This window comes from Pelophylax lessonae (assembly GCF_965119305.1).
Source record: "Pelophylax lessonae genome assembly, chromosome: 12".
NCBI classification, from domain to species: Eukaryota; Metazoa; Chordata; class Amphibia; order Anura; family Ranidae; genus Pelophylax; species Pelophylax lessonae.
Window position 1 is genome coordinate 76,906,132 of NC_138779.1, and position 26,570 is coordinate 76,932,701.

At 43.4% G+C, this 26,570-nt stretch overlaps 1 protein-coding gene across 1 annotated transcript in view; it reads right to left on the minus strand.

The window, feature by feature from the left end:
- Nucleotides 1-26,570, minus strand: part of RERE (arginine-glutamic acid dipeptide repeats) — a 387,592-nt gene that overhangs the window by 287,710 nt on the left and 73,312 nt on the right. Inside the window, exon 2 of the mRNA XM_082274341.1 lies at nucleotides 24,993-25,450. Coding sequence (XP_082130467.1) covers nucleotides 24,993-25,305 — 313 coding nt within the window. The 5' untranslated portion in view covers nucleotides 25,306-25,450. The remainder of the gene's footprint in view (nucleotides 1-24,992; nucleotides 25,451-26,570) is intronic.

Here is a 26,570-nt window from a genome sequence, read left to right on the forward strand (position 1 = left end):
CAGGAAAGAAAACTATTTTTTAGGTGGCTTGCAAGACAAAAAAGGTACATTTTTCAGGGTAATGCTTAGGCACTACTGATATTTTAGGCATTTCCTATAAGATAGCAAATCTTCAACTTTTGATTTCAGGTCCACTTTAAAGCTCTGAAGATAAAATGAAAGCTTTTTCACATCTAAAGCTTCATCAAGAAGATACTGCCGCATATTATTTACATAAGATTATCTCATGCTAAACCTAAAATCGTTGTACGAGACCCAGCCTGCTCTTAATGGCACCAAGGAAGAGCAAACAGGAGATCTAAGGGCAATGCATATTGTCGTAGAATGCGTTGTTTATCATTGGAGAACTGAAGGGCATCATTCACTACGTGATTATTAGCTTTATGCATGTTTCTCTGCTCATCTCCATCTGTTACCCACACAAAACGCACTGAGACAAAGCCGCTTCCAATTTGGTCTCCTGCTGCAGTGCTGAGATCCAGACATGATTTACAGCAGTTCCAACACATCAAAGTGCTAGTCCCTATTTCTGGATGACCTGGGCTAATCGCACATAAGGACCTCATTCAGATGAGCAGGCAATTATATGCATATAAAAAACATTTCTAAATGTATATAACACAGTGGTTTTTTTTTTTTTTTTTTTTTTTAATTCAGGTTCATTAAGATTAGCTGCGTTTAGAGAAAATAGAAACATGTGCGTTCAAGGGAAGATTATTATATTATTATTATTATACAGGATTTATATAGCGCCAACAGTTTGCGCAGCGCTTTACAATGGAAGATTACTCTGAATGCATCTAAGCGCGTGTACATTTTAAACACAGGTGAAATTTTAAAAACAAACAGAAGTATACGTCCAAGATGAAGTTCTCCTTTAAGACCCCATTCAGACTAGCGCGACTTGTCAGCCTGACATGTAGCGGTCGGTCGCGGTCCATTGAGTAGTACAGGACCCGTTCTAATAGGAGCGACACAAGTCGCTCCAACTTAGAAAAAGGGTCCTGTACTACTTTGGGGCGACCTGGGAGCGACTTGCATAGACTTCCATTATGTGAAGTCCCTGCAAGTCGCGCCGAAGTCACGGTGCACCGCGACTTCACAGGTCACCCCTCGAAGTTGGATCGCCTCAGTGTGAACCGGCTCTAAATGTGTAAGCCCTCAATCATTTGGGCCTCCTATGTTTGATTTATTTTAAGTGTAAATTCACCTTCATAGAAAGTCTGTAAGGTGACCTTACACCCCCTCTGATCCCGCTGTACTGTAGTCCCGCGATCCTGCTCTGTCAGGGACCAGAACTCCGTATCACCGGTCCAGGGATTTGAAATCCATCTGGCTTCCTCTCCTCACAGCACTGACATTTCAGGCTAGATGGATTCAGATTGGTCAGCTCCTTCCATGTGACAGTGCTTAAACCGCAGGGGATTCCTACTGGGTTCCCGTGTTAACTTTTACCAAATGGAGAAAAGGACAATAATTCTCGATTCTGTAAAAAATAGATGTGTCAAAGAGAAAAATAATAGTATTTAGGAAACTAGTTTGGGGTCTTGTTCTATTAGTTTGTGACGGTGACATTTTATGTAATCTGTAAAGCTTACCAAACGCACTACAATCTCCTTTTAATCTATCGACCTGTAGTGTAATAATCCTCTTGGTTGGATACAGATTTAATAGTCAGTAAATCCTCATAATACATAGTTTTGGTAAAACTTGATTGCACAGATTTTTTGGTCAAACAGTAATGTGCATGGTAAGCCAGAAATTTATCAAGTAACAATGTGATCACTTCCAATGACACAAGATAAAAAAAAATAAAAATATAAAAAAAATTAAAAGCTTCACTATAAAAATACTATTATCTTATATGACATTAATATTAAATAATGTGATAAAAACACATCAAAGTGCAATATATATATAAATAAAAATTAATAAATTAAAAATTGATGAGTCCAGTGAATATATATAAGTGACAAAGAAATATTCTTCCACCACCAACTTGTGTATCCACCACCACACGAAATGCCTGCTTACCAGAAATATAGACCCAATATGGGTGCCATACGCCAAAAAGTGATGGATATTTTAGATGACCAATGGACCTCCCACTGTGCTCATAAAGGTTGAATCAACTTGGCATCAGATGATCCAAGAAAAAGAGTAAAACCCCAATGGGTCAAACCCACCAGAAGCAGGTAAACTCTCCACTGAGCTCCTTATACAAAGATCGACTTGGCAGCCGATAATCCACATAAAATATAAATAAAAAGCTCCATAGTGTAAAATTGTAGGGTAAATTTATTGAAAAGATACATATTGCACTTACAACAGGAGAAAAACCTCAAGCATGGATGCAACAGCCAGCCAGCTCAACGCTAACACCTGTCCTTCCGGATCCAACTGACACTTGGTGACGTCAGCACGTCGTGAACCCGACGTGTTTCGTCATAACTGATGTTTCGTCAAAACTGACGACACAAGATACCTGGGCCTTGTCTGCTGTCGTGCAGGAACTCCACGATAAGTTACATAAAAAGCCAGTGTTTATTGTGAAAACAGCTTAAAAGTACAATAGTGAACATAGGATGGCAGCCTCAATGGAAACCTTACTGTGTCTGTGGCTTCATATGCATCCTTGTCAGCAGTGGAGATGGATAAGGATGACAAGGATGCATATGAAGCCACAGAGACACAGTAAGGTTTCCACCAAGGCTTCCATCCTATGTTCACTATTGTACTTTTAAGCTGTTTTCACAATAAACACTGGCTTTTTATGTAACTTATCGTGGAGTTCCTGCCTGTCTCTGTACAGTCATTTATAAATAATTATCATTGGGCTCCATTCCATCTATAAGCCTGTCTTTTAGCGCTCTTGTGTTCTATGTTGTGTTTTTGAATATTGACTCTCCTTCCCATGGAGATGCTCTTGAGCATCTAAGACACAATAGGCTAGGTTATTCCACCACTATCCTTTCAGCAGGTGCCAGATCTTTTTTCTGTGGATTTATCACTAAGTACACTGGTCTAAATTTACCGTAGCTGCGGAGAACACAGCAAAATTGCAGCACATCTTTGCCGCATTTTGCGGTTTCCCGCAGCCAGCGGTCAAACAGTCCTACCCTGAACATGATTCTTCTGCGTTTAGGAGAGGGAGGTTGAAGCTCACCAAAATGCTGCAGTGACTAAATTCTACAATGACACAGACTTTTATGGAATTGCGTTTAGGAGCTTTGGCAAAACCTCCCAAAACTCCTAAACTCAAGTTTAGGAGCTGCTAGCATAGGCTAGTGTAGATAAAGCCTTAAGCTCTCAGGAATTTCCCATCATAGTGGAAAATCTTTTGCTGCACTTGTGTTGAATATTACATGCATGATTCAGCAGATAGCATTATGGTAGTTAGAACTGCTTCATGCATATACAAACAAAATAAAATAGGGTTTTATATCCAAGACAACACACACTTCTAGAAGCACTTAACCCACCTCAATACTGACCACTTTGACCCCCTTCCTGCCAATGCCAATTATTAGCTTCTAGAAAAAAAACACAACACAAAGTCTTACAAGGTATACAAGGCTTTCCCCTGTAATCAGAAAGAGGGAACTGATTCCGACAAACTAGAATACACTTTAAACACCAAACTTAAAGCAGGGTTCCACCCAAAAGTGGAACTTCCTCTTATAAGCTTCACCCCCCCCCCTTAGGTGCCACATTTGGCACCTTTTAGGGGGGAAACTGGTACCTGTTTTTGACATGTACCCTTCCCCACTTCAGGGAGACAGCGCCACAGCGCTGTCCCTCGGAAGTCCGCCCCCCCTCCTTCTTCCTCCGCCACTGGGCCAATTACAAAGCGCAGCCCAGTAGGGTACCAGCTGTGAACCCAGCCAGTGACATCAGGTTTTATGGCAGTCCCAGTGGGAGGGCACCACCACATGCATCCTGGGATTGAGCATAAATACTGAGGGGACATATGACAGGACGCCTTTGGCAGAAAGCAGAGTCCCAGGAGGAGGCTGATGGCTGTCTCCCCTCCTGCTGTGTGTGACGAAGGTGGTCTTAGGTGGTCGGCCTAGTGAATCAGGTGTGGACCTGAGCTGCAGAAGATCCAGTGGAGCCGACAGTGAAGCTGCTGGCAGAGTCTCTCGGGAAAAAAACAGTGTCCGTGAGTACCAAGAGATTTGCCAAAGGGTGTGCCCAGGAAGGGGGGCCACTTCAGTGAAGTCAGGGGATCAGGGAGCTAGCTCACACAGAGTGTTACAGTAAAGGGGGTGCCGTGTAGAGAACCCTGAATAGGGACAAAGGGGTGCCAGGAAGGGCCCTGAAGAGTGTTCTACAGTACAGTACAGCTTATCTAATACAGTTCATTAGTGTCTTCTTCACTGCAAGTGACAAGGTGAAGCAGCGGCCTTGCCGTACTCAGCTATATTTAGTCGTCCCAGCAAATTGTGCATAGTTTATTCAAGTTGGAGTATCCAACTCATTCCCTTCTCCTATCCAAGTTGTCAATAAAACCACAAAAAAAAAAAAAAAAACTCCTTAACTGTTTCCTGACTGAGCCAAAGCACTTTGAGAATGCTAAACTGTCATGTTGTTGCTAAGGGTAACCCAGGGGAATCCGTAACCAGTAGCTCCCAAGCCAAGCAAATAGTGCTACAGTAGGAAACAGGAAGTCAAAAAGCTGGAGTCCTTCTTTAACTGATTACATGTGTAGCGGACCCCCAGAACCCCCTAGGGCCTAGTGATGACCTTCAGAGGCAGAGAGGGGCTAAATACCTCCAGTGGGTGTGGATTGTCAGGCATGGTGGGTAGTGAAGCAGGTAAAAAACGATGGGCGCCAGTCACTTTTATGCTGAAGGAACAAAGGAGTTTATTTCTTCTCAACAGGACAAGAATAAACTGGGGGGAGAGAGGGGTAGGGCTCAGGACACCCTTAAGAACAGTCTATTAGGCAGACTCCGATTACAAAAACAGGTACTCAGACAGCGGTACAGGATAACAGACCTTGAGAATCATTAAGTATCCATAAAGCTTCAGATTGATCTGGGAGGCAACTCCTCTCCACCAGATTCAATCTCTTTTGTGGTCTGTACTGGCTGGACAGCTGTCTTCAATATGAAACAGGCAGATTACTCACACAGGTTACTGGATGTCTGTGGATGTTCTTTTCCATGTGGGTCGCTGGCTCTCCTCAGAAGAATCCCAGGCATGTGACTAGGACCCAGGCTTCAGGCCTAGCCAGCAGCAGCACAGCAATACACACCCTCTCCGAAGGGGTCCGGGCGGGAACGATTATTGGACCTCCCCTCGCTTAAATAAGGTCTCCCAGAATGCCGCAGTGACACTGTAATTGGCTGAGAGAGACATGGACATTAACAGTTTAACTGTAATACTCTAGTGTCAGAGGCAACAGTGCCACCTACTGACGGAAGGGAGAAACGCAGTCAAACCAGATTAAGAGAGGAAAGTTCAATTGACCACAGTAAAATTACAGCCAGGCTACTTAGGGCTCTTTCACACGGTCCGCGTCTGCGGTCTACGATCCCCGCTGAGCCGGCGGATGACAGCTCCGTCTCCGCTTGCAGTGCGGAGAGGGAGGTGTCACAGCCCCCGCTGCTCTCTATGGGGAATCGGATAAGAGCGGACCGCCTGTCTGCTCTCATCCGATCCAATCCCCAGGACGGATGGAAAATAGGGTTTCCATCCGTCTGGATTTCACGGACAGGATCGGATGCGGATGGCAGCGGGTGTCAGCGGACATGTCACCGCTGACATCCGCTGCTCCATAGGGCTGAATGGGGCATCCGATCAGATCCGCCTAAAAAACTGACAGGCGGATCTGATCAGGCCGCCCGCGTGAAAGAGCCCTTAATGCCCAGTAACTAAATTTAACAGCAACCTTGCATTAAAACAAGGGTGCTACACATGCAAACACAGGTAAGCATTCAGTGTGAATAAAACCATTAAAAAAACATTACTGGCATTTACATGCCTTCAGAAATGACCTTTAAACACACAATAAATGCAGGTTTGACATTGCCAGTGTAAATAAGGCCTTGGAGAGATTTCCCCCACATTCTGTCCTGGGGGACATCACCTTACCAGAGAAGGAGCATGTATATTAGAATATATGAAACATACTGTATAAACCAGAGGGAAAACAACCTAAGACTTCACTTGCAAGCATAAAAAACAGATCTAATAAAATGAATACACAAACAAAGCCTCTGCTTTTCTCCTCAGGACCTGAGCGGATATGCAAAAAAAGAAAAAAAAAAAAAAAAGCAGCCATTCGCAGGATCAACCTCTATTGATCAGCCTCAAAGTGAGAGAGCAGCTCTCCATCTGTCAAGTTTTAAACTGCTTCAATCTCACAAAGACGGCTGAACAATACCTGCCAGACAGCCCCATTCACGGGGCATGTGAGAGCAGCACATCTTCACCTATACAAGAGGTTTGTGAAGTATTTTATTTCAGCTATTATACGGCAGTGTAACAGGCGGCATTGTTCTGTCCCAGAAAGGAGGGGAGCCGGTTTTCTGCAGAGGCTGTGCAGGACGGCTTACCCTTGTTAACACTCTATGCAATGATGTTGGCTGCATGTACATGATTACCAGCAGCTCAGAAGGGGAGAGGATCACTGGCCTACATAAAGAGCCAAGAAACACTTCTCATACACAAAGCTGGATGCCTCCCACTGGCAAGGGCTTTGTTATATCTAAACACTTTAGACAGAGTTTTACACACCCAATTACGTGCCATAATTTCATGGGTGTCACTCAGATGTGGCGGCGGCGGCCTCCATTTTCCTGGGAACGGCTCCTGCTCAGTCTCGAGGGAGGCCGGCAGCACAGGGAAACACGTCTCAACCACAAAATGGCTGTCAGGCAGAGCGCATTTCCTGTCAATAAACCATGTTCTCGCAAGGGACAGGGGCCTGGTGTGGAAATCAAACAATCGCCAGCCGCCGTACACGCCACACAACTCTAATAACACCTCCGTTATATTGATCACACAAGCAGCGGCTTAAAACTGACAGTTACTTTGATAACATATCTCTTATCTTTGTCAGTTTGATCCATAATGATGAAGTAAATGTTTGTATCCTTGACAAGAGGTCATATCTGCTGGCAGACTACCAGTGATTTTATTTTTTATTTTTTTTGCCAGGCTAACACACATACATAGGCCACATGTGTACCCTGCAAGCTAGTGCTCATCAAGCACGCGGGCACGCCAGGCTAGCCACAGCAATGGTGCATGACCAAGTCCTAGGCTAGCCACCGCCACAGCAATATCTCCAGCTCCTCTGAAGCCAGCCAACCAACAAAATCACTGTTTGCCACCTCAATAATTAGATTTTAAAGCAAAACGAAACTGTCAAAGAAGGTGCTAAGAAGCTGCGCTTTGTTAGCGGCGCCGCAGGCAAAAAGCTGGCTGCAGGCCTAAACCTGGACTTTCATTAAAGCAATCCTGCAGCTCTAGCTTTTAAATTTCATTGTTTCACCATACCGCTGATCCATGCTGAATCCTAATGAGTTTCTCTCACATGCTCAGCAGCTGCAAAATCACTAGAGTAATATGGCACAACCGGGCTAAAAAATAAAAGACATGCTCCTTTCCCTCCAAGAGCAATCCCTGGAAATCTTGCTCCTTTCTGGCAGGCCTGGCCCCTCTCAGCTGGTGTGGCTGTCATAAGAAATAGAAGGCAATATCTGGAATGAAGACAAACACATGGGTCAATGGCAGAGTAGAGCCAATAGCTGTCAAGGCAGGAGCCAAATTCCTGTATTTCAATCTAACTAATGTCGCCTCAGCTTCTGACCTCACAGACAAGACAATCAGAAAAGGCAGGAGGCCTGGATATCTTGGAAAGGATGATAACGGGTTAACGGTAATAGCAGAACGGAGCACAAGTGAGAAATGGAGGTTATAACCTCATCTGCCAGGAAGGCAGGATGATACACCAAGCCTCAGTTCAGGACAATGAGCACAAAGGAAGCATTGATATAAACTCAGCTGGCAGAGAATCATCCTCACTAGTGTTGCTTCCTTACTCATTAACCCTGAGGGCCAATGAACATGTTTATAGAATATAAATATATATGAGTTATGGAAGGAGCAGGCTAGGTCAGCTGACAGATGTACTATGATCAGCGAATCAGAGACGGCGCAGCATTATATTGCAGAGCTGCAAGGGAGGTTAACCCGTTTGAGGCTCCAGTCAAATGATGGTCTGCTGATTAGCAGCAAAGAGCACATGCAAAACATATGGCTCAGGCATTGTAATTAACCTTTCTGCTACACTGTACTTTAAAGCAGACAATTTGTATTTATTTAGGCTTAATGCACACTTGCTTTTCCTGTAAAAAAAAAAAAAAAAAACAGAATCCTCATACAAGTCCGGGCTGGAATATGGTAAACATGAAAAGACAGGAAGCTACCACAGTGCTGCATGAGGTCACCGGATGTATGGCTTGTGTTTTTCACCGACAATTATCCATGTACATTGTCACAGAGCACTGTATTATGGCTGGCTTTGGCTACAAGATCACTAAATACGGCCTTCTACATACAAAAGAAGGTCAGAGATTAAACAATCCACTTCCACAAGCAGTCTTCATAGCCAATAAAGCCTCAATCAGTGCTACGTGCGCTCCTGGCGGTATACCGGAGAGATGCAAAGGGCCACTGCCTACTTAAATATGTCACTAAGTGATTAGTCAGCTATAAGGCACTCTGCCCCTTTAATAAATATAAATGCTTGGCTAAGTGTTCCTGTGTATGCTATGCAGAGAGGCAGATGGAGGGAGAGAGGGAGGGAGGGAGGAAATGCTGTCAGCTTGTAAAGGCAGAACTAATGTTATCAGAATAAGACTAGATTGATTGGCTGTCATCTCATCTAAGAGTACCTTAAAGTGAACCTCTAATTTGTGTATACTGGGCAAAATTACAGGCAACTTTGCAAGAAGGGCTTTAAAGTGTTACTAAACCCAGTGCCCTGCATTCTGTATATCCGGTCTCCCACAGTACACAGAACATGGAAATACAATCATTTTAGTAAATATAAAAACTGCTAAATATCTTCTCATCAGCGTTATATAGCAGTCTTGTACATTATATCAGTGCCTGGTTAAAGCTTGTAGGAGGAGTTTTAATACTGCACTGTCTGTTCCATCAGGGTGCAGGACCTCTGACCCTCTGTCTGGGCAGTGCTGATTGGCCCTGTGCTGATCACATCTCAAGGAAAAAAAAAAAGAAGAAAACTCTTGCAATTCCCATCAAACTGAGCATGTGCAGCCTGACTCCAGCAATTCTGTCTTATCTGGACATGTTATGGGGACAAAGGAGGAGGATCTGTGCATACAGGATCAAACAGCCCTTCTAGGTTCTGCAGTGAGTATAACAAGCATGCTTTACTCACAGGGGTCTTCAAACTATGGCCCTCCAGCTGTTCAGGAACTACAATTCCCATCATGCATAGCCATGTATGTGAATGTCAGAGATTTACAATGCCTCATGGGATGTGTAGTTCTGCAACAGCTGGAGGGCCGTAGTTTGAGGATCCCTGCGGAAGTTTACTGCATATACAAATGGAATTTACTGTTGTGGGTTTGGTAATACTTTAAGTAGGCTATGCTTACCATCTGCTATTCTCTTTTGATCTGCAACAAGGCTTCCTAAAATGTAGGCAGTACTTCCAGGTATGAGGAACATGTAAACTTTCCCACTGCCTTCCTTCCAATGCAGTGATTTGCAACAAAACAGCCAATCCGTGTCACAGGAGGCTGCTGCCATCATCTGATGGTATACCTGCTCACTGAAACCCTCTATGAGACTCCTTTCTCCTGATACACTGCAACGTTTTACTGCATTGTTTACTTCAATATATTCATTGTAATTGCATGAAAGCTAAATCAAACTGACAGCTGTGTTTGTAAACAGCAGTAAAGACGCAAATCTTTAGCAAAAATGTTCTACCCACTTTAAAATTGTGACGATTCACCACTATGTATTATTGCAGATTAAACAAGGAGACTTATTTATTAAAGCGGTTGCGAATCTTCAATCAACACATTTTAGCTGTGTTCACTTTAAAAGACAAATCAAGTTCAGGTAAATACAAAGGAATTTGCTAATTCACATGATTGGATGATTAACATTAACCACTTAAGCCCCGGAAGATTTTACCCCCTTCCTGACCAGGGGGTATTTTGCGATTCGGCACTGCGTGACTTTAACGGACAATTGCGCGGTCGTGCGACGCTGTACCTCAACGAATTTGACGTCCTTTTTTTCCCACAAACAGAGCTTTCTTTTGGTGGTATTTGATCACCTGTGCGATTTTTGATCATGCGCTATAAACAAAAAAAAGAGCGTCAATTTTGTAAAAATAATATTTTTCACATTTTTTTTTATATGAAATTCCTCAAAAAAAAAATGGAAAAATCAAAATTTTTTAACATTTTCGGCCAATTTATTTTATGCTACATATGTTTGGTAAAAAAAAAAAATTTGCAAAAAGCGTATTTTGATTGGTTTGCGCAAAAGTTATCGCGTTTACTAACAAAGGGAAAGATTTTTGTTGTTTTTTTAACGCGTAATGGCGGCGATCTGCGATTTTTTATGCGGTACTGCGACATTGCAGCGGACAGATCGGACCCTTGACTGACACTTTTGGGGTTACCAGTGACATTTCTACAGTAATCAGTGCTATACATATGCACTGTTACTGTAAAATTACACTGGCAGTGAAGGGGTTAACTTTATTTGAGAGGGAGGGGCTGTGTGTGTGTCTAGGGGCATGATTCTAACTGTGATTGGCTGTGGCTTGAGCTGTAGGAACAATGATCAACGGTCCTATATAGTAGAACCCTGTGATCATTGTTTCTACACAGGGGAGAATGACAGGCGGCTTGTTTACACTAGCCGCCTGCCTTTCTCCCTCTCTCCCCCCCCCCCGACGATCGCCGAGTGACCGGCGGACATCGGGTCCGCCGGTCACACGCGTGGGGGGGGGGTCCGTGACAGGCTAGTGGCGTATATATACACGTCACTTTGCCTGTGAGGGGCTGACCGCCGCAGTATATCTACTTGCGGCGGTCGGCAAGTGGTTAATCTTAAATTATTTTATTAGGAGAAAATTTCAACTGCCACTAGATGTCCTCAGTTTGATTGCCAACATCATTCGATCCACTTTCTATGAGCTCCGGTCATCCTGGACCCGCGACAGCCTGTGATGGCAGCATAGTGGTGTAGTGGTTAGCACTTTCGCCTAGAAGCAAAAAGGGTGGCTGGTTTGAATCCCAACCATGACACTACCTACCTGGCGTTTGCATGTTCTCCCTGTGCGGGATTCCTCCGGGTACTCCAGTTTCCTCCCACACTCCAAAGACATGCTGGTAGGTTAATTGGCTCCTGTCTAAATTGGCCGTGGTATATGTATGTATGAATGTATGTATGATTGTACGCTCCTTGAGGGTAGGGACTGATTTTTTTTAAACTGACCACACTAAGCAGGAGAGCACACCATGGTCAGTTCTCTAGCTATGCTGTGAACTCTGTGTACTCTCCTCCAATGATAAGACTTGCCCCCATTGCACAGCCATGCACTGGGAAGCTCCATGCGCTAATGCTTCTCCTCCCCCAGCTTTTATGCAGCTGAGAATAGAGGGAATGTGATCACTTATAAAAAAAAAAGGGAAAATAGGTATTTATTTTTACATCTATACAAAAATGTTTTGCCTTCCATTTCTATTTTAATCTGAATGAGTTGTTTTACATGGTGATCGTTTACAATCACTTAATTTTTTCTGAATTCTATCTAGTCAGACTGATTCCCAGTGTCTGAAAGTCTATTGACCCGACAGAACAAATTTGGTAAAACTAACCCCCATCAATCCACTAAAAAGATTTTTGCTCAATCAAGCTATTCAGTCGTAACCTGCAAACATTGGTTAGTACTAAGGGCACTAGCAGAGCAAAATGGTGACTTGGAATCCTTTATAACAATCAGGTAAAGAATAATCTATAATGGCTTGTGTCCTGGAATGTAATAAATAAATTACATCCACCACCGTGGTGAAGGCAGCGCTATCAGTAAGCACAGTATGCCATTAAATGTGGGTTAAAGGTGCAGAGAGTGTATCCAGCCAGTATAACAATAGCACAAACCCATGGGTAATCTTCTAGACTGCTTCTACAGAAATTACAGACAATTGCAGAGCAATACGTTTATGCTGCTACACTGATCAGAGCTTTGCTTTCCTCGTGTAGCAGGGGACAAACATTGCTGCCATATCAAGCCAAGCTATCTGCTATTTCAGCTGATGGTGGAAATCAATAGCCCCTGGTGGGATGGTAGAAGCAGAGCTGCTAGTGGATAACCTACTATAAATCAATTTGTTGCCATGGTGAGGCAGTTTTCAGAAGAGGGACTAAGTGGGGTAAAGGGAAACATGCATCCACTACAAGAGACAACAGGTTACTAAAACAAGTCCGCTGCCACGGAGGAAGGTAACCTGAAATGTTCACTGGATGATCACTGCAATGACAGCAAAGGACTTGTGTTTTACAGATAAACACTGACCATATTACACAGTGCTGTATTCGTCTTAGGAAGGGAAGGGTCTAGAACTGGCATAGAGCCCAAGCAGGGCCCATTGTGGTGCTGCAGTGGCCAAGGAGATATATGGCGGCACTTTAACAACCCAGAAAGAGCTCAAAACCTGACCATCACCAGCAAACATTCTTTTAACTGTGGATGGATTAGGGAATTGTTGTCTGCAGGGAAACATACGCAGGAGGAACTTCTAGTCCTCTGCTACTGGTCAGATGTTCAAAACAAAAAACAGCCTTTGAAAAAGAGTAAAAATAATTAACTGTTTAAATCGTCATACAAATATATATTTGGAATCAAATCTTTATTATTTTGTGGAAATAACATGGTGGATTTCTGACAGTCACAGCCTGTGTCTAAGAATAATAGGGAGGTGAAGCCACCATTAATCTACATGTAATATCCCACCCACATTGTGCTTAGCTAGTTAGTGGACATGGAAGAGCAGGGAGGGAGTGGGCTGTCATTTACCACTGTGTAGGGAAGAAATGCTCAGCATATAAACTCACTAAAAAACTAAGCATGTGCAGAGTTGCCACCACAGCTGCAAAGTCCCTAGCTGAATTGGGGACACTGCCAGAAGGAGGAGATCGAGAACAGCAGGATCAACCAGGTTTTTTGCAGAACACAGAAAATGAATCTCATAGTGACTGAGTTAGTATGAACATCATGTAATACACCATTTGATAGTTATTTTTTAATGATGCAGCTTTTGTGACACTAATTTTAAACATTCCCCGCTCTAAATAAAAACATTTTGGTGTTGGAGATTCTTTAACAATGCTTTTCAGGTGAAGTTTTGCTTTTTGTTGTAAGCTGAACCTGTTACAGTAGATCCTTCATTCTTCTACTGTCACTTACAGCGGTAGTATCCCGCTTTTTGACACTTTTACCTACAGGCAAGCCTATAATAAGGCTTTACCTGTAGGTACAAATAATATCTCCTAAGCCGGCATGGTTTAGGAGATATTTACAGTGCATGCAGCCGCTCTCGCGAGCGGCGCATGCGCTCTGAAGGTCCGGGGGGACCTTCAATTAATTTGCCGGGAGCTTGCCGGAAAATCGCGGCATGCGCGGGAGTGACGTCATCGCGGCTCCGGCCAATCATCGCGCCGGAGCCGTCTCTTCCGGCCAATCACCGTGCCGGAGCCGCCGAACCCGGAAGAGACGGCGAGGGATCATGGCAGCGCCCGCAGCGATGTCCGGGGGTCCGTGTGGGGGCTTCGTTCTAAGGGAAGTTACACATAATGGGCTAGTATGCGATGCATACTAGCCCATTATGCCTTTGTCTTGCAGGGTTTTTTTTTTTTTTCCTAGGGTTTACAACCGCTTTAAGAGAGCAGAGATAGGCAACCTTTCAGATGTTGCGATCTACCTGGATAACATGGAGGAAAACAAAGATCCGCGGGTTGGGGGGCGGGAGGTGGTTAACACCCTCTAAAAAATAAATATCAATCCCCCAATAAAAACACAGGATAGTGTCCTGTGACCCACCCCCAGTAGTGTCTCTGCTCCCCTTCACATCATCCCCCCACACGAGGGTCCCTCAGCCCCCCCCCCCCCTCCATATCCCCATCACCTTTTCCCATAACACCTCTCCCCTAGTGTCCTTTGCTCCCCCCCTTGTAGCAGTGTTTCCTGCTCCCTTCACAGCCCCCCCATCACTGTAGTGTTCTGTGCCCCCCATAGCAGTGTCCTCTGCCCCCTTTCATATCACTCCCACTGTAGTGTCCTAGGCCCTACCAAAGCAGCTTCCTGTTCCCCCCTTCACATCAAAGCCCCCCCCCCACATAATGTCCTCTGCTCTCCCTTTACAACTCCCCGTCCTCTGCTCTCCCTTTACAACTCCCCCCCCCCCATGTAGTCTACTCTGCCTCTGCCTCCTCCCCCCAAAACAGTGTCCAATGTCCCCCTTTATTTCACCCCCCTGACCCGCTGTCTGGACAATGCTGATTGGCCCTGTGCTGACCAACATGCACTCTCCCAAGAAAAATAAACCTCTCTAGCAATGCACACTAAACTGAGCATGTGCAGCTTGTCCCCTAGTCTCTGTTCTAGCAGGAGATGGTTTGGCGACTGTGGAAAAAGGTGGGGACAGAGAAGACAGTCACACAGCCTTTTTACACATTGCAGAGGATTAACCACTTAAGTTCCACAGTGAGTATAACAAGCATTCTTTACTACATATACAGACTGATTTTACTGTTGTGGGTTTAGTAACACCAACTTTTCAAATGAACAAGTTGGTGATTGGTTGCTAGGACCACTCAGCTTCCTAGCAAACAACCACCTGCTGGTTAATGTGAACAGTGAACTCTGGCTGCTCCTGCCCTCCATCCAGTACTGCAATATATCCAGTTCTTCCCTCTGCAATGAGGAGGGAGCATCGTCAGCTGAGGCTGTTAGGATCGGCAATGCTGACCATGTTTCCGATCTACTTGTCGGATGCCCGCGGTCAACTGGTAGATTGCGATTTGTGGCTTGCTAAACCCCAGCTTAAGAGCATGCATTATGTCTTTTTCCCATATCTTCAGAGAAGCCCTCTGTGATACTCCTGTTTAGGGCAGTATGCCTTCAAGTACGTATAAGCGAAAAACAGTTATTCTGCATTCTGCGCATGTCTACCTGAATGCATAGGGTCCTAAATGCTAGCACCATTCCGTGCAGCGCACTTCAGCAGCTGCAGGCAGCGGGGCTGGACAGTGCACCTGTGCCTCCTAGACACTCAAAACACAGAAATTTCATGCTCAGGGGCTAAATGCCCAGTGTGTATTTAGTCTAAAGCTGGCTACACACAATACAATTGTTATAAAATGTTCTTGTACAACTTGCCTTTAGAAAAATATATGAGGTCAAACCTAAACACTTCATTTGTAATCAGGCCCTTGAACTACCTAAGTGGTATGGAATAGCAATACATAATAAGGCAAATCTAAAGGAAACCGAACAAAAATTGGATAATGTGTATCCAGCCTAAGTGAAACCAAAAAGCCTTCCACTGAACCACAATAGAGGACTCAAACAGGAAGGTACTGGCATGTCATACTCTTATGACAAATCCTGAAAAATAAGGGACTTTTGTTTTAGGACATTGGGTAGAGTTCTGCAAATAATTTCTTTATGCACTAGTGGCAAATTGTACTTTCACACTGCTATGCTGTAAACCAGTGGTTCTGGGTGCACAGCTGGCTTAGGGACATAAATGATATTTGCCACTGCCCCGCCTAAATGAAACAAAACCAAAGAAAATTCCCAGCTCAACTCACCAGCCAGCTTGCTACCAACCAAATGTTCCTAACAATTTCCATGAGCTCCTTGCTGCACAGGCCACTTATAGGTGGGTCCAGTGGCCAGTTGTTTCTACCTAAAGCTATTTTTTTTATGTAAGACAGACATGCAGATGACTTGTTTAAAGGCTGCACTACTGATTTAAACTGGTGTACTGGAGGGCTTATTGGTTCCTTTTGCCCACCCTAACATACCGTCTGCTTATATTTTCCCAAGGCCTGTTTAAATGCTTTTCACTGCAGGCCTTGATAACCATCTCCTTGTAAACACTATGCCATAAGGTACTCTCCAAGATTTTCATTACTAAGAAATGAAAAGCTGTGCATCGGTGGCAGCAGTAGCAATCTCTGTTGAGTCACTGACAGCATTCATTCCATATTGGCGGTGATTGGCAGGCAAGGGCTCACAATGTACCAGAGCAGCCACAGGCGGCATAAATTGCTCACTATCAGAGGCTGGGCAGGCAAGTATTACTTCTGAAATCCCCAAGAGGCTGCTTGAGAAAGAGCAGAATCTCATCTGTGTAAGTATGTGTAACCTTTACGTGTTCCTCCAGAAACAGAGGGCTTAAAATTGCAAGCATCACTCTAGCCTCAGTGGGCTAAATATGTTATTTGTATTAAGCTTGGCCTCATGCAGGGAGAAGGCCTGTGATGCTGGGAAGTACAGGGTAGGTAATGACACATGATAGTGAAGACAGTCATTTATTTTCTCTCTGGTACAAGCTGTTTCTGCATTTACATCACTTTAGTTATCCACAAAGCAAACTCCTGTCTGCTCAAAACAACTAAATTGCTTTCATATGTTTGCCAGAAACATTTGTCTATCAGTAGATAAAAAGTGGACAGCATAATGTAGAATTCAGGAGTTAGGAAATGTTCTTCTGGTCATAAAAAGCATATTCATAGCAACTGGTGCTTCTGATTCCAAGAACTGCTTGCTCCAATCAGGCTTTTTCGGGTCTTCTAGGAAGACCGCAAGTACAATTAGCAACTGAAGGTGCTTATAGCACAGGATCCATCCCATCGTTGGAAGGACTGTCACAGGAAAGTAAGGTATATGCCACTATCCTGCAATACTGGGAAGCCAAGAGCTGCGATTACTTCCTCCATTTCCTACCTTCATCCTTAAAACGGTAAATTCACCTTTGGGAACGTTACATGTTCTAACTGTTTTTAGGATGGAACATTTACTATGTTCCTGCAGTGGCTCAGTGACCTCAGCCCAATGTGACAGCAGTACGGGGAGAAATTCCCTGTATCAGCAGTCACTTTTGATAAAGAGCACGGCTGTGCATTGCTCCGCCTATACAACCCTCTCATTCATTCACAGAGTTCTGTGAATGAATGAACTACAAGTGCCTACATCCTTTGCGGCTGTCAGCTTGTAGTTCTCAATGAACACTGTAGTAGTCCATTAATTCTTCCCGTTAGTGTGAGACTGCCTGCATGTACAACATACAGGCAGACAGCTGATATTGAATCTGCATGGAACCAGCGATTAGCTGATCACAGGTGCAATGCTTTCCAGGCTCCTTGAAAAAAAAAAAAGTAAGGGCTCTTTCACACGGGCGTTCCCGTATATCACCCCATCCGTTTGCAGGTGATATACGGACATAATGCATGTCAATGGGATTGCGGATGTCAGCGGATGACCATCCGCTGACATCCGATTTATGTCCTTTCAGTTCTGTTCCGTTTTTGGAATGGAACAGAACCCTATTTTTCTTCCGTTAAAAAACGGAACTGGTGTCACCGCTGACATCCGCAATCTCCATAGACATGCATTATGTCCGTATATCATCCGCGGACATACGGAGCGGCTGACACAAGTGTCATCTGTGTCTGTGAAAAAGAAAAAAAAAAAAGGCGCAGTGGAAGAAGAAAATCGGAGCGGCCGTGTGAAAGAGTCCTAAATGCGCGTTTTCTTAACTGCAAAAAGATGTTTTTTTTTTCTTTTTAATGTGAACTTATCCTTTAAGTGCATACTTGAGTGTAATAGAGGACAGCTTTCCCTAAAGTTTCTGTAACACTACAGCAGTATTTCCTTATGTTTAAGTGGAGGTTAGTAGTAAGGGCAGTGGGAGAGAAGTATTTGAGGGAAATTGACGTAAAATACAATCATCAATAGCAACATGAAAAAGCCTTTAATGCCTTCAGTGCTGGTTCACACATATGCGATGTGAGACATCCCATGTGATTTGCACTGCACTGCTATGCAAATCACATGCGATATCTGTGTGATGCGAATTCAGCCATACAGATTGCCTGGGTGAATTTGCATCGTATTCGAACCGAAGTCACACAGGACCATTTTTTGGTCCGCACCAGAATTGGATCGCATGGGTGTCCACACCTATAAGATCTGAATCCTGTCCAAAATGATAGTTCGCACTGCGATATGCAAACTAATCTGGGGGTGTCGTTAACTTTGTATTGACGCTCCCGTTCACACTGCCATATGCGTCAGGTGCAATGCGCAGGGTTCCCGCATTGCACCAATGTGAACCGGCACTCAGGGCTGGTTCATATTATTATGCATGCAATAACACATTAAAAATTGTGCTTTAATGTGCATTAGCCCACAGATTAATGCATGGTTGTGTGTGTTACAGTACTGTTTTACTGCGCCCAATGTACACATACAGTAAAATGGCACCCACGCTGTGGCACACTGCAATGCAGCTGTAAAGTGAGAGTTGCCATAAGTAATGCATATGTGATTTTTGGCGCCTTGGTAAAAACTAGTATTCAGCACACATCATGCAGTGTAAAAACCCGAACAGAATGGATGTGGTGTTGGCAATGGCTCATGAATATCAACACATATGGGTATCTTTCCAAACAAATAAAAGGAAAAAGGTCAGTTTAGAAACTGCATAATATCCTATTATTATAATGAAGGGGTGCTTTTGTGGCCCCAGAATGTTGTATTCCGATAAGAAGTGTGCTTACAATTTTGTTTTGGTGTGATGGTGTCACCTGTATGCTTGGAGTACAAGGTACATTATGTGTGTATGATGATGTGAATGAGCCCTTGATGACAAGAATTCTGATGTGTGCTGAGAAAACAATCCCCCACCCCACTCAGTACATCCCACTTGTAAGCAATTCAACTTTTACAACCAACAAACATATTTCCAAAGACAATTCTCTGTTGCATGATGTTACTCAGCTCATAATTTAGGGTTTCATAGACCAGACAGAGGATATAAAATTCAACTTACATGACATAATCCACCCTTTAATAGCTATGAGTAAACCTGTAACAAATATTCGGCACTTGTTTACATATTGTGAATCATTCCCCTATAGAACAATGCTTATGTGTGGACACAATAGTGGGAGCCATCTTCAATCCTGTTTACTCAAATTCCATAGCACATCTAAAGCACAGCATGAAGATAATAAAGCTTAAATTTCATTGCATACACCAGCGTACAATCTATGTCACAAACCTAGATGTAAAATGCAATTTGCAAGGTTGCTATGAGCAATATATTCCCAAATGAGACCGGGGGACTATTAAAACTCTGCTTCATAAGCTTTAGCATGTGCATTGCTCAATGTAATAGGAGCAGGGAAACACACAATCACACAGCTCTCTCACAATGGACTAAGCAAAATTAATTTAGCTCCATAGGGGTTATATTTGTGGAAATCAGTCAACACTCACTCCAACTCACAAAGTATTTAAGAACAATTCTAGCCAAAACCTTTATTGCTGTTTCAGATAGTATGGAGAAGGGTTAAGCTGGCTGAGTGAGGACAATTTCTCCATCCACCTAGTTTGTCTGGATGGAGAAATCTGCTAAGTTTTTCTGTTGAGCTTAACAAATTAAAAAAAACTGTGTATGGCCAACCTTTGAAGCTTTTGTATGCTGTAAAGGAGGAACAGGTTTGAACCCCCGTCCATCTTTATTGTTCTTCATTTGTCCCCATTGGCAGAATTTTCCCAATCCTATGTGTTTAACAGGATGAGAAATAATAAGTCTGCCCAAAACTAAAAAATAGATCTAACCCTGCCTTATGTTTTGACTTAATACCCTCATTAAAGAGACCCTGTAACCAACCCATGTCTAACTAGATAAACATACTCAATAAAAGGTACATACATTGTGTGACCTGCAGAAGCTGTAAATGCCCATCATTTAAAGTGGTTCTAAAGGCTGAAGGTTTTTTACCTTCATGCATTCCATATGTCTTACGGACGCAGAGCAGCGGCTTGGGAGTAAGCATGCAGTGGTGCCCCCAGGGCAAACAACTTTCTCTGGGGCCACTACTTAAGAGGGAGGAGCAAAGAGCTCCAGCAGGGGACCCAAACAGAAGAGAATTGCAGCTGCTCTGTGCAAAAGAAAAAAAGAAAAAAAAAGGAGCTTTAATACTACTTAACGTGTTTGCTGGACCTGGACTGATATCAGGGTCCATGGGCATCGGGGGGGGGGGGGGGGGGGCGGGGGTGATGTAGAGGTAGTGGCTATATGGTTTCCTAAACCAATGACCAACATACCAAGGTACTTCATGTACAATATATCCCTATGTGGAGATATATACATCTATAGATATATATATATATATATATATATATATATCTATATCTCTCCCTATATATATATATATATATATATATATATATATATATATATATATATATATATATCTATCTTTCTCTAAATATATATATAATCATACACACATACATTTTGTCTACAGCGACCCTAAGGATATTCTCAGATTTGATCAGTTGACCACTTACAATGTAGCATAAGGACGTTCTAAAACAAATGTTTCAATTAACATAGAGGACCGCAGACTATATAGTTACTGGCACATTTTGCTTATTTAACAGATCAAGCTCAAAAAAATAAAAAAAAAACAGATGTGTGGAAAGCTTAAAATGTTGCTATACCCACAACAATGAAATCAGTCTGTATATATGCATAAAGCATGCTCATTATACTCACTGTGAAACCTAAGGGGTTAATAATCCTCTGCATTGTGTCTCCTCTGATCCTCACCTTCCAGAGTCCCCACAATATCTCCTGATAGTACAGAGGCCAGAGGACAAGCTACATGTGCTCAGTTTGTTGTGTATTGCTAGTTTTTTTTTTTTGGGGGGGGGGGCAGGGCATACTCATGATTACCATGGGAGAATGAAAGCTACTCCTACAAGCTTTAACAAGACACTGATAGAAGTCACAAGACTGCTATATACTGCTGATGAGAAAAGGTATTTAACAGTTTGTATTTTCCATAATAATTGTATTTCCAGGTTCTGTGTACTGTGGGAGACCAGATAGAGTGAATGCAGGATCCTGGGTTTAGTAACACTAACAAAATCAGCCACATTTATAATTCAGAAGCATATTCACAGATATCTGCAAGAATGTGCTCATAAACCTTAGTGATAAACAGATATACTAGGATGTGACCCTTGACCACTTATATAGTATATGGAGATGTTCTGAAAGGGAAGACCGACTGAAGAGTAAACATCCATACATCAAAAGATGTACATAAAATACTGTTCCAGTTACATCCTGCATTTACAAGCTGAAGTTGGGAGGAGAAGTGAGATGCTTTATTATAGAGATCAGTGCATATGTGCTATGTACAGTCACATCTGTGCATACTGTTAAGTCATTTTCAAAATTCTGTGTTTAGATTAAGGGAGGGGAAATATGAGCAATATAAACAGTTGGACTAAATAAATGAAAGCAACACCATGTGCATCTTTGGTTGGGTTTGTACTTTTAAGGTGAAGCGGTCAGCCAATTCAACCTTTGAGAGTAAAGTTGGGCATAAATCTTGCTAGCCCCCTGCCTGAACAAGAAAAAAAATCAACAGATTTGCCCGCCCATGCTAAACGGAGGAGGTGAGGAATCTACACTGCTGGCCATCGTATTCAGACAGCTGCAGCACTCGTTTTATCTGATAGGCCACAGTCACTGTTCGACCACTAATTTTTGCACACCCGAATCAATCGATTTTTTTTTTATCTACTTTTATAAAGCCAGGTGGTGCAAATTTCAAGCCCGGTATAGATTGCCTTAAAAAACCTCTCCGAGGTACCTGCGGTTATCTTTATTTGCCAGAAAGCCCTTTTCTGTCTGTCTTTCCAAAACCATTTCAACTGGCCTGACTTTTTCTGACTCTAGGTTCATTTCCTCCCACTGCCATACCCATGTCCTATGGGAGCCCCTTAGTAACCAGACAGAACAATCCTTTTGAACAAGTTTGCTCTAAGGTAATACTCTAAGGTAATACTGTAGCGAGTGGAATGCTGATGACCTCCTTAGGAAAATTACCAAGCTCTCTCTCCAAATTTTACACAAAACAATTAAAAATCTTTCTGGTTAAAGACCCATGTTAGCGAAGCCAGAGGATCAACGTGACAGGTAAGCAACCAGCATTTTATAAAGGAGTGATAAGCAATAGTAACCTCTGTGCTTCTCCCACTGCAGGTTTCCATTCTACTTAAGGCAGAACTCCAGCTTTTAGTCCCTAAAACAGATGCATTGTGCATGTAAATGAAACAACCGCAGTGTCAGTTTCTTACATACTTTAGCTGTATACAGCAGGTTTCTGTGTCTGATGTCTCTTCTTCTGCCTGAATTAATTAAGTTCTCTGACTTCCTGTTTCCTTGCTATGTCAGTCCTGATACTACATGTCCCAGGATCCTTTGAGCCGCTTTAGTTTCAGGGCAGGCTATGGGAGTCACTTGCAGCAGCTGTGGGAGTTGATGTGGGTGGGTCCTAGGGTTACTGTGGGTGTTTCCAGGCCTTCATGTGGGTGGTGATTAGGGAAGGAATGGAACTTTAAACTTCCCTGCTCTGTGTAATGGCTTGTTATACTTCCCTGCTCTGTGTAATGGCTTGCTATACTTCCCTGCTCTGTGTAATGGCTTGCTATACTTCCCTGCTCTATGTAATGGCTTGCTATACTTCCCTGCTCTGCGTAATGGCTTGCTATACTTCCCTGCTCTGCGTAATGGCTTGCTATACTTCCCTGCTCTGCGTAATGGCTTGCTATACTTCCCTGCTCTGTGTAATGGTTTCTTATACTTCCCTGCTCTGTGTAATGGTGTGCTATACTTCCCTGCTCTGTGTAATGGTTTGCTATACTTCCCTGCTCTGTGTAATGGTTTGCTATACTTCCCTGCTCTGTGTAATGGTTTGCTATACTTCCCTGCTCTTTGTAATGGTTTGCTATACTTCCCTGCTCTGTGTAATGGTTTGCTATACTTGCCTGCTCTGTGTAATGGTTTTCTATACTTCCCTGCTCTGTGTAATGGTTTGCTATACTTCCCTGCTCTTTGTAATGGTTTGCTATACTTCCCTGCTCTGTGTAATGGTGTGCTATACACTTCCCTGCTCTGTGTAATTGTGTGCTATACTTACCTGCTCTGTGTAATGGTTTGCTATACTTCCCTGCTCTGTGTAATGGTTTAGCAGAGAGCAGCTGTGATCTTCCCCTTACCCCACTGCCCCTTGCTAAGAGGGCACTCATGCACGCATGTGACATGAAGTCACGTGACTTTCATGTGATGCTGTGTGTAACAGGGCTGTCTATTCATCCCTCCTAGCAGCAATACAACTAGCTTTCAGAACAGTTTGTGTATGAAGGAGTGTACTATGTGATTTTGAATAATGCTGGAATCTGTGAGGTGGGACTTGGGAGGTTTGGATTCTTCCTGTAGGTGTGACTGGGCGGGATTGGATGATGATTAGGATGTATTCATTCCCACCCACCCTCCGAGCTGTGAAGGAAGTTACATCATTTGCAGACTACAAAGGGGTGTGTTCTATGCTAGAGATGGAGCAGGAAGTACCTGGAAGGCCCTCAATCTTCATCCAATCTATACGGACTGTCACATGGTACAAAGCCACAACTAAAACCCAGAATATCAGCAGATCTGCAGACATGGTACAGAGGTATGATCTATGCTGGGACTGATCATTCTATTCAGGTCTAGTGAAAGGGAAGTTGGAGTTTATCTTTTAATAAAACTTTATCGTAATATAAAGCTGGTCAAACACAAAGATAATATTCACTCAGCACAGTACAAAAGGTACCAACAATTATGTATTGTGAGAGCCTACCCTAAATAAAAAAATAAAAAATAAATAAAAATCCCATCAGATATCTAACCAGCCAGGCACACACATTATGTGTAGTTCTCGTCAATTTAGCAGAACAAAATCAAGACCAGGATCAAGGTAGCAATCCAAATAAAACAAGATGCTGGTGCTTTGTTTGGGTCCTTTATCGTTATCAATGGAATTTCATGTTCCCTGGTTATACAGACATGCCTGTTGGAAACTACTATACTAGATACACTGGCTCATGCAAATTACAGCAAGGCCAGACAAATCCCAGGAGGCAGGGAGCAAAAAAAAAAAAAAAAGCAAGCAAGTTGTTACTTTTAATTATTTTATAATCTACATCTTCTATTCTCCATAGTGGTCACCTCGTCATAAGGTCACTCAGTGGAGACTGACACACTGCATGGGCCAGTTCCAATGTTGTCACCATCAGGAAATCCATACAGAGAAATTATGTGTGCAGCAGGGCATGTAGACATGAAGTGGTCGCAAATAGGCCATAAAAGATCAGCAGCACTGAGATTTTACAGAGGATGAACAAAAAATGTAAAACCTCTTTTTTCGTAACTGGCAAAAACGTACAGTACACAGTGCTTTAGCACAATACATTTACTTTAAGCTGGCAGAAGATCCACCAGCTACCTAAACCTGCTTCTTAAATTGGGCTCCAGTGTTCCTTGTCAATTTCTCCATCTTAATACAAGCCTGTGAGTTTTCATACCAATTTAGCAAAAAAAAAAAAAAAAAAAACCCTGTAAATATTTTTCTTTTTTCCATTTTTGCTAGCACGCTTGGCAATTTGTAAACATTTCCATAAAACACTGTTTAGAAATCCAATAAAGAGCTGTCATTACAAGCTGTGCAATTATGTTCTGTAGTGACTCACTAATGCCTTGGTATTCCTGAAGGTAGTATTTTCATTATAACACATACAAACAACTTTATTGCTACCATCCCCAGAGTGCACATTGCAAGCCTCTTACCTCCTGGTTTATACACCACGTCATCTTCAGTGACATAAGAAGTGATTTCCCCATTGGTGGACCTTTCATAGCGGGACTTTTTCTTTGGCAGCTTTTTCTTATTCTTTTTGGAAGCCTCCTCTGCTGTTGTGCCGCCGTTTTCATTGTCCTCGTCCTCGCTGTGGTCACTCTCAGCGTAGTTTTTGGCCCCGCCTTCCAGAGTGCAGCTCCGTCGCGGGCGAGAATTCTCGCCGTCCCGTGTTTTATCTCGTTTCTCTCTCTCCCGGTCCCGGTCTCGATCCTTGTCTTTGTCCTTTTCTTTGTCGGCCGTCATGATTCGCCACGTGCCTTCTTCTGTCCTCTCACGGCTGGGCCTCCGTGAAAGGTAGACAGTGAGCCTGGGCTTCAGTCTTCTGAATTTATCACGCAATTCCAGGAAAAATTGGACCACTCCAACAACCCCAGCGCTTCAGAAAGCTCTGCACAAACACAAGAGGAAAAAAAAGTAATAAATACCTTGTGAACAAGCTCTTAACTTATAGCAACACATTACAGAAGCATCTTCAGGTTTCAAGTGCTACATAATATCGCTTTACACATGGATCCTAGCCTTGACGGAACAGAGAAAATGCTTTTTACTATACATTATAGTCGGGGGGTGGGGGACTCGACCACATTACCAGTTAACAGATTATCACAGGAAAAGTATAATGTTCATTTTTCACTAAAGACATGTTGTTGAACTTGCCAAGCATTCTAGAAACTACTGTCAAAGTACATAAAGCGCGATTCCACCTAAAAGGAGAAGTTCCGCTTTAAGGACTCCACTTGCACAATTGCCACATTTGAGGAGTGGCGGGGGGGGGGGGGGGGGTATGAGGGGGAGGGTACCCAATTTAGACAGGTACCGGCTCCCACTTCCGTTCCGAGCACCACAGGGCTCGGCAACGGAAGTTCTCCTCCCTCCTGCAGTCTACTGGGACACCGACAGGTGCATCCATCCATCAGTCAGGATGTGCACGCAACTCGCGCATGAGCAGTGGGCACCTGGCTGTGAAGCCGCAAGCTGTCACAGCTGGGTGCCCATAGTGAAGATGCCAGCCCCGCCGAGGGATAATGGAGGAAGAAGACGGCTGGGGTAAAGCTCACCGCTGGACCGTGGGACAGGTGAGTGGCTGTTTTTTTTTAAAAGTCAGCAGCTACACTTTGTAACTGCCGACTTATTTTTTTTACAGGTGGCCGGAGCTCCTCTTTAAAAAGCCTCAACCTGCGTGGATAAACAGTAAGACTACATTCGCTCAGGCCACTAGCTCTGCTGCCAACGACAGCGGCAGGAATCTTCTGATTCCTGCAGATGTTTCTGCCACCTGCACGTGGCTATCCATGGCTGAACGCCCAAAATATTTCTGCCACCGTCATTCGCACCGGGGTTAGTCGCCTGTGTGAATGTAGCCTAATTGTAATCCTACTGAGGGGGCACAAATCTAAAATGCAGTGGGTTATATTGATTGCCCTCCCATACTAGAAAACATTTTGATTTGCGCTCCTCAAACAGCTCAAGAAAAAGGAAAGCCGTTTTACTTAAAAAGTAAACCTCAG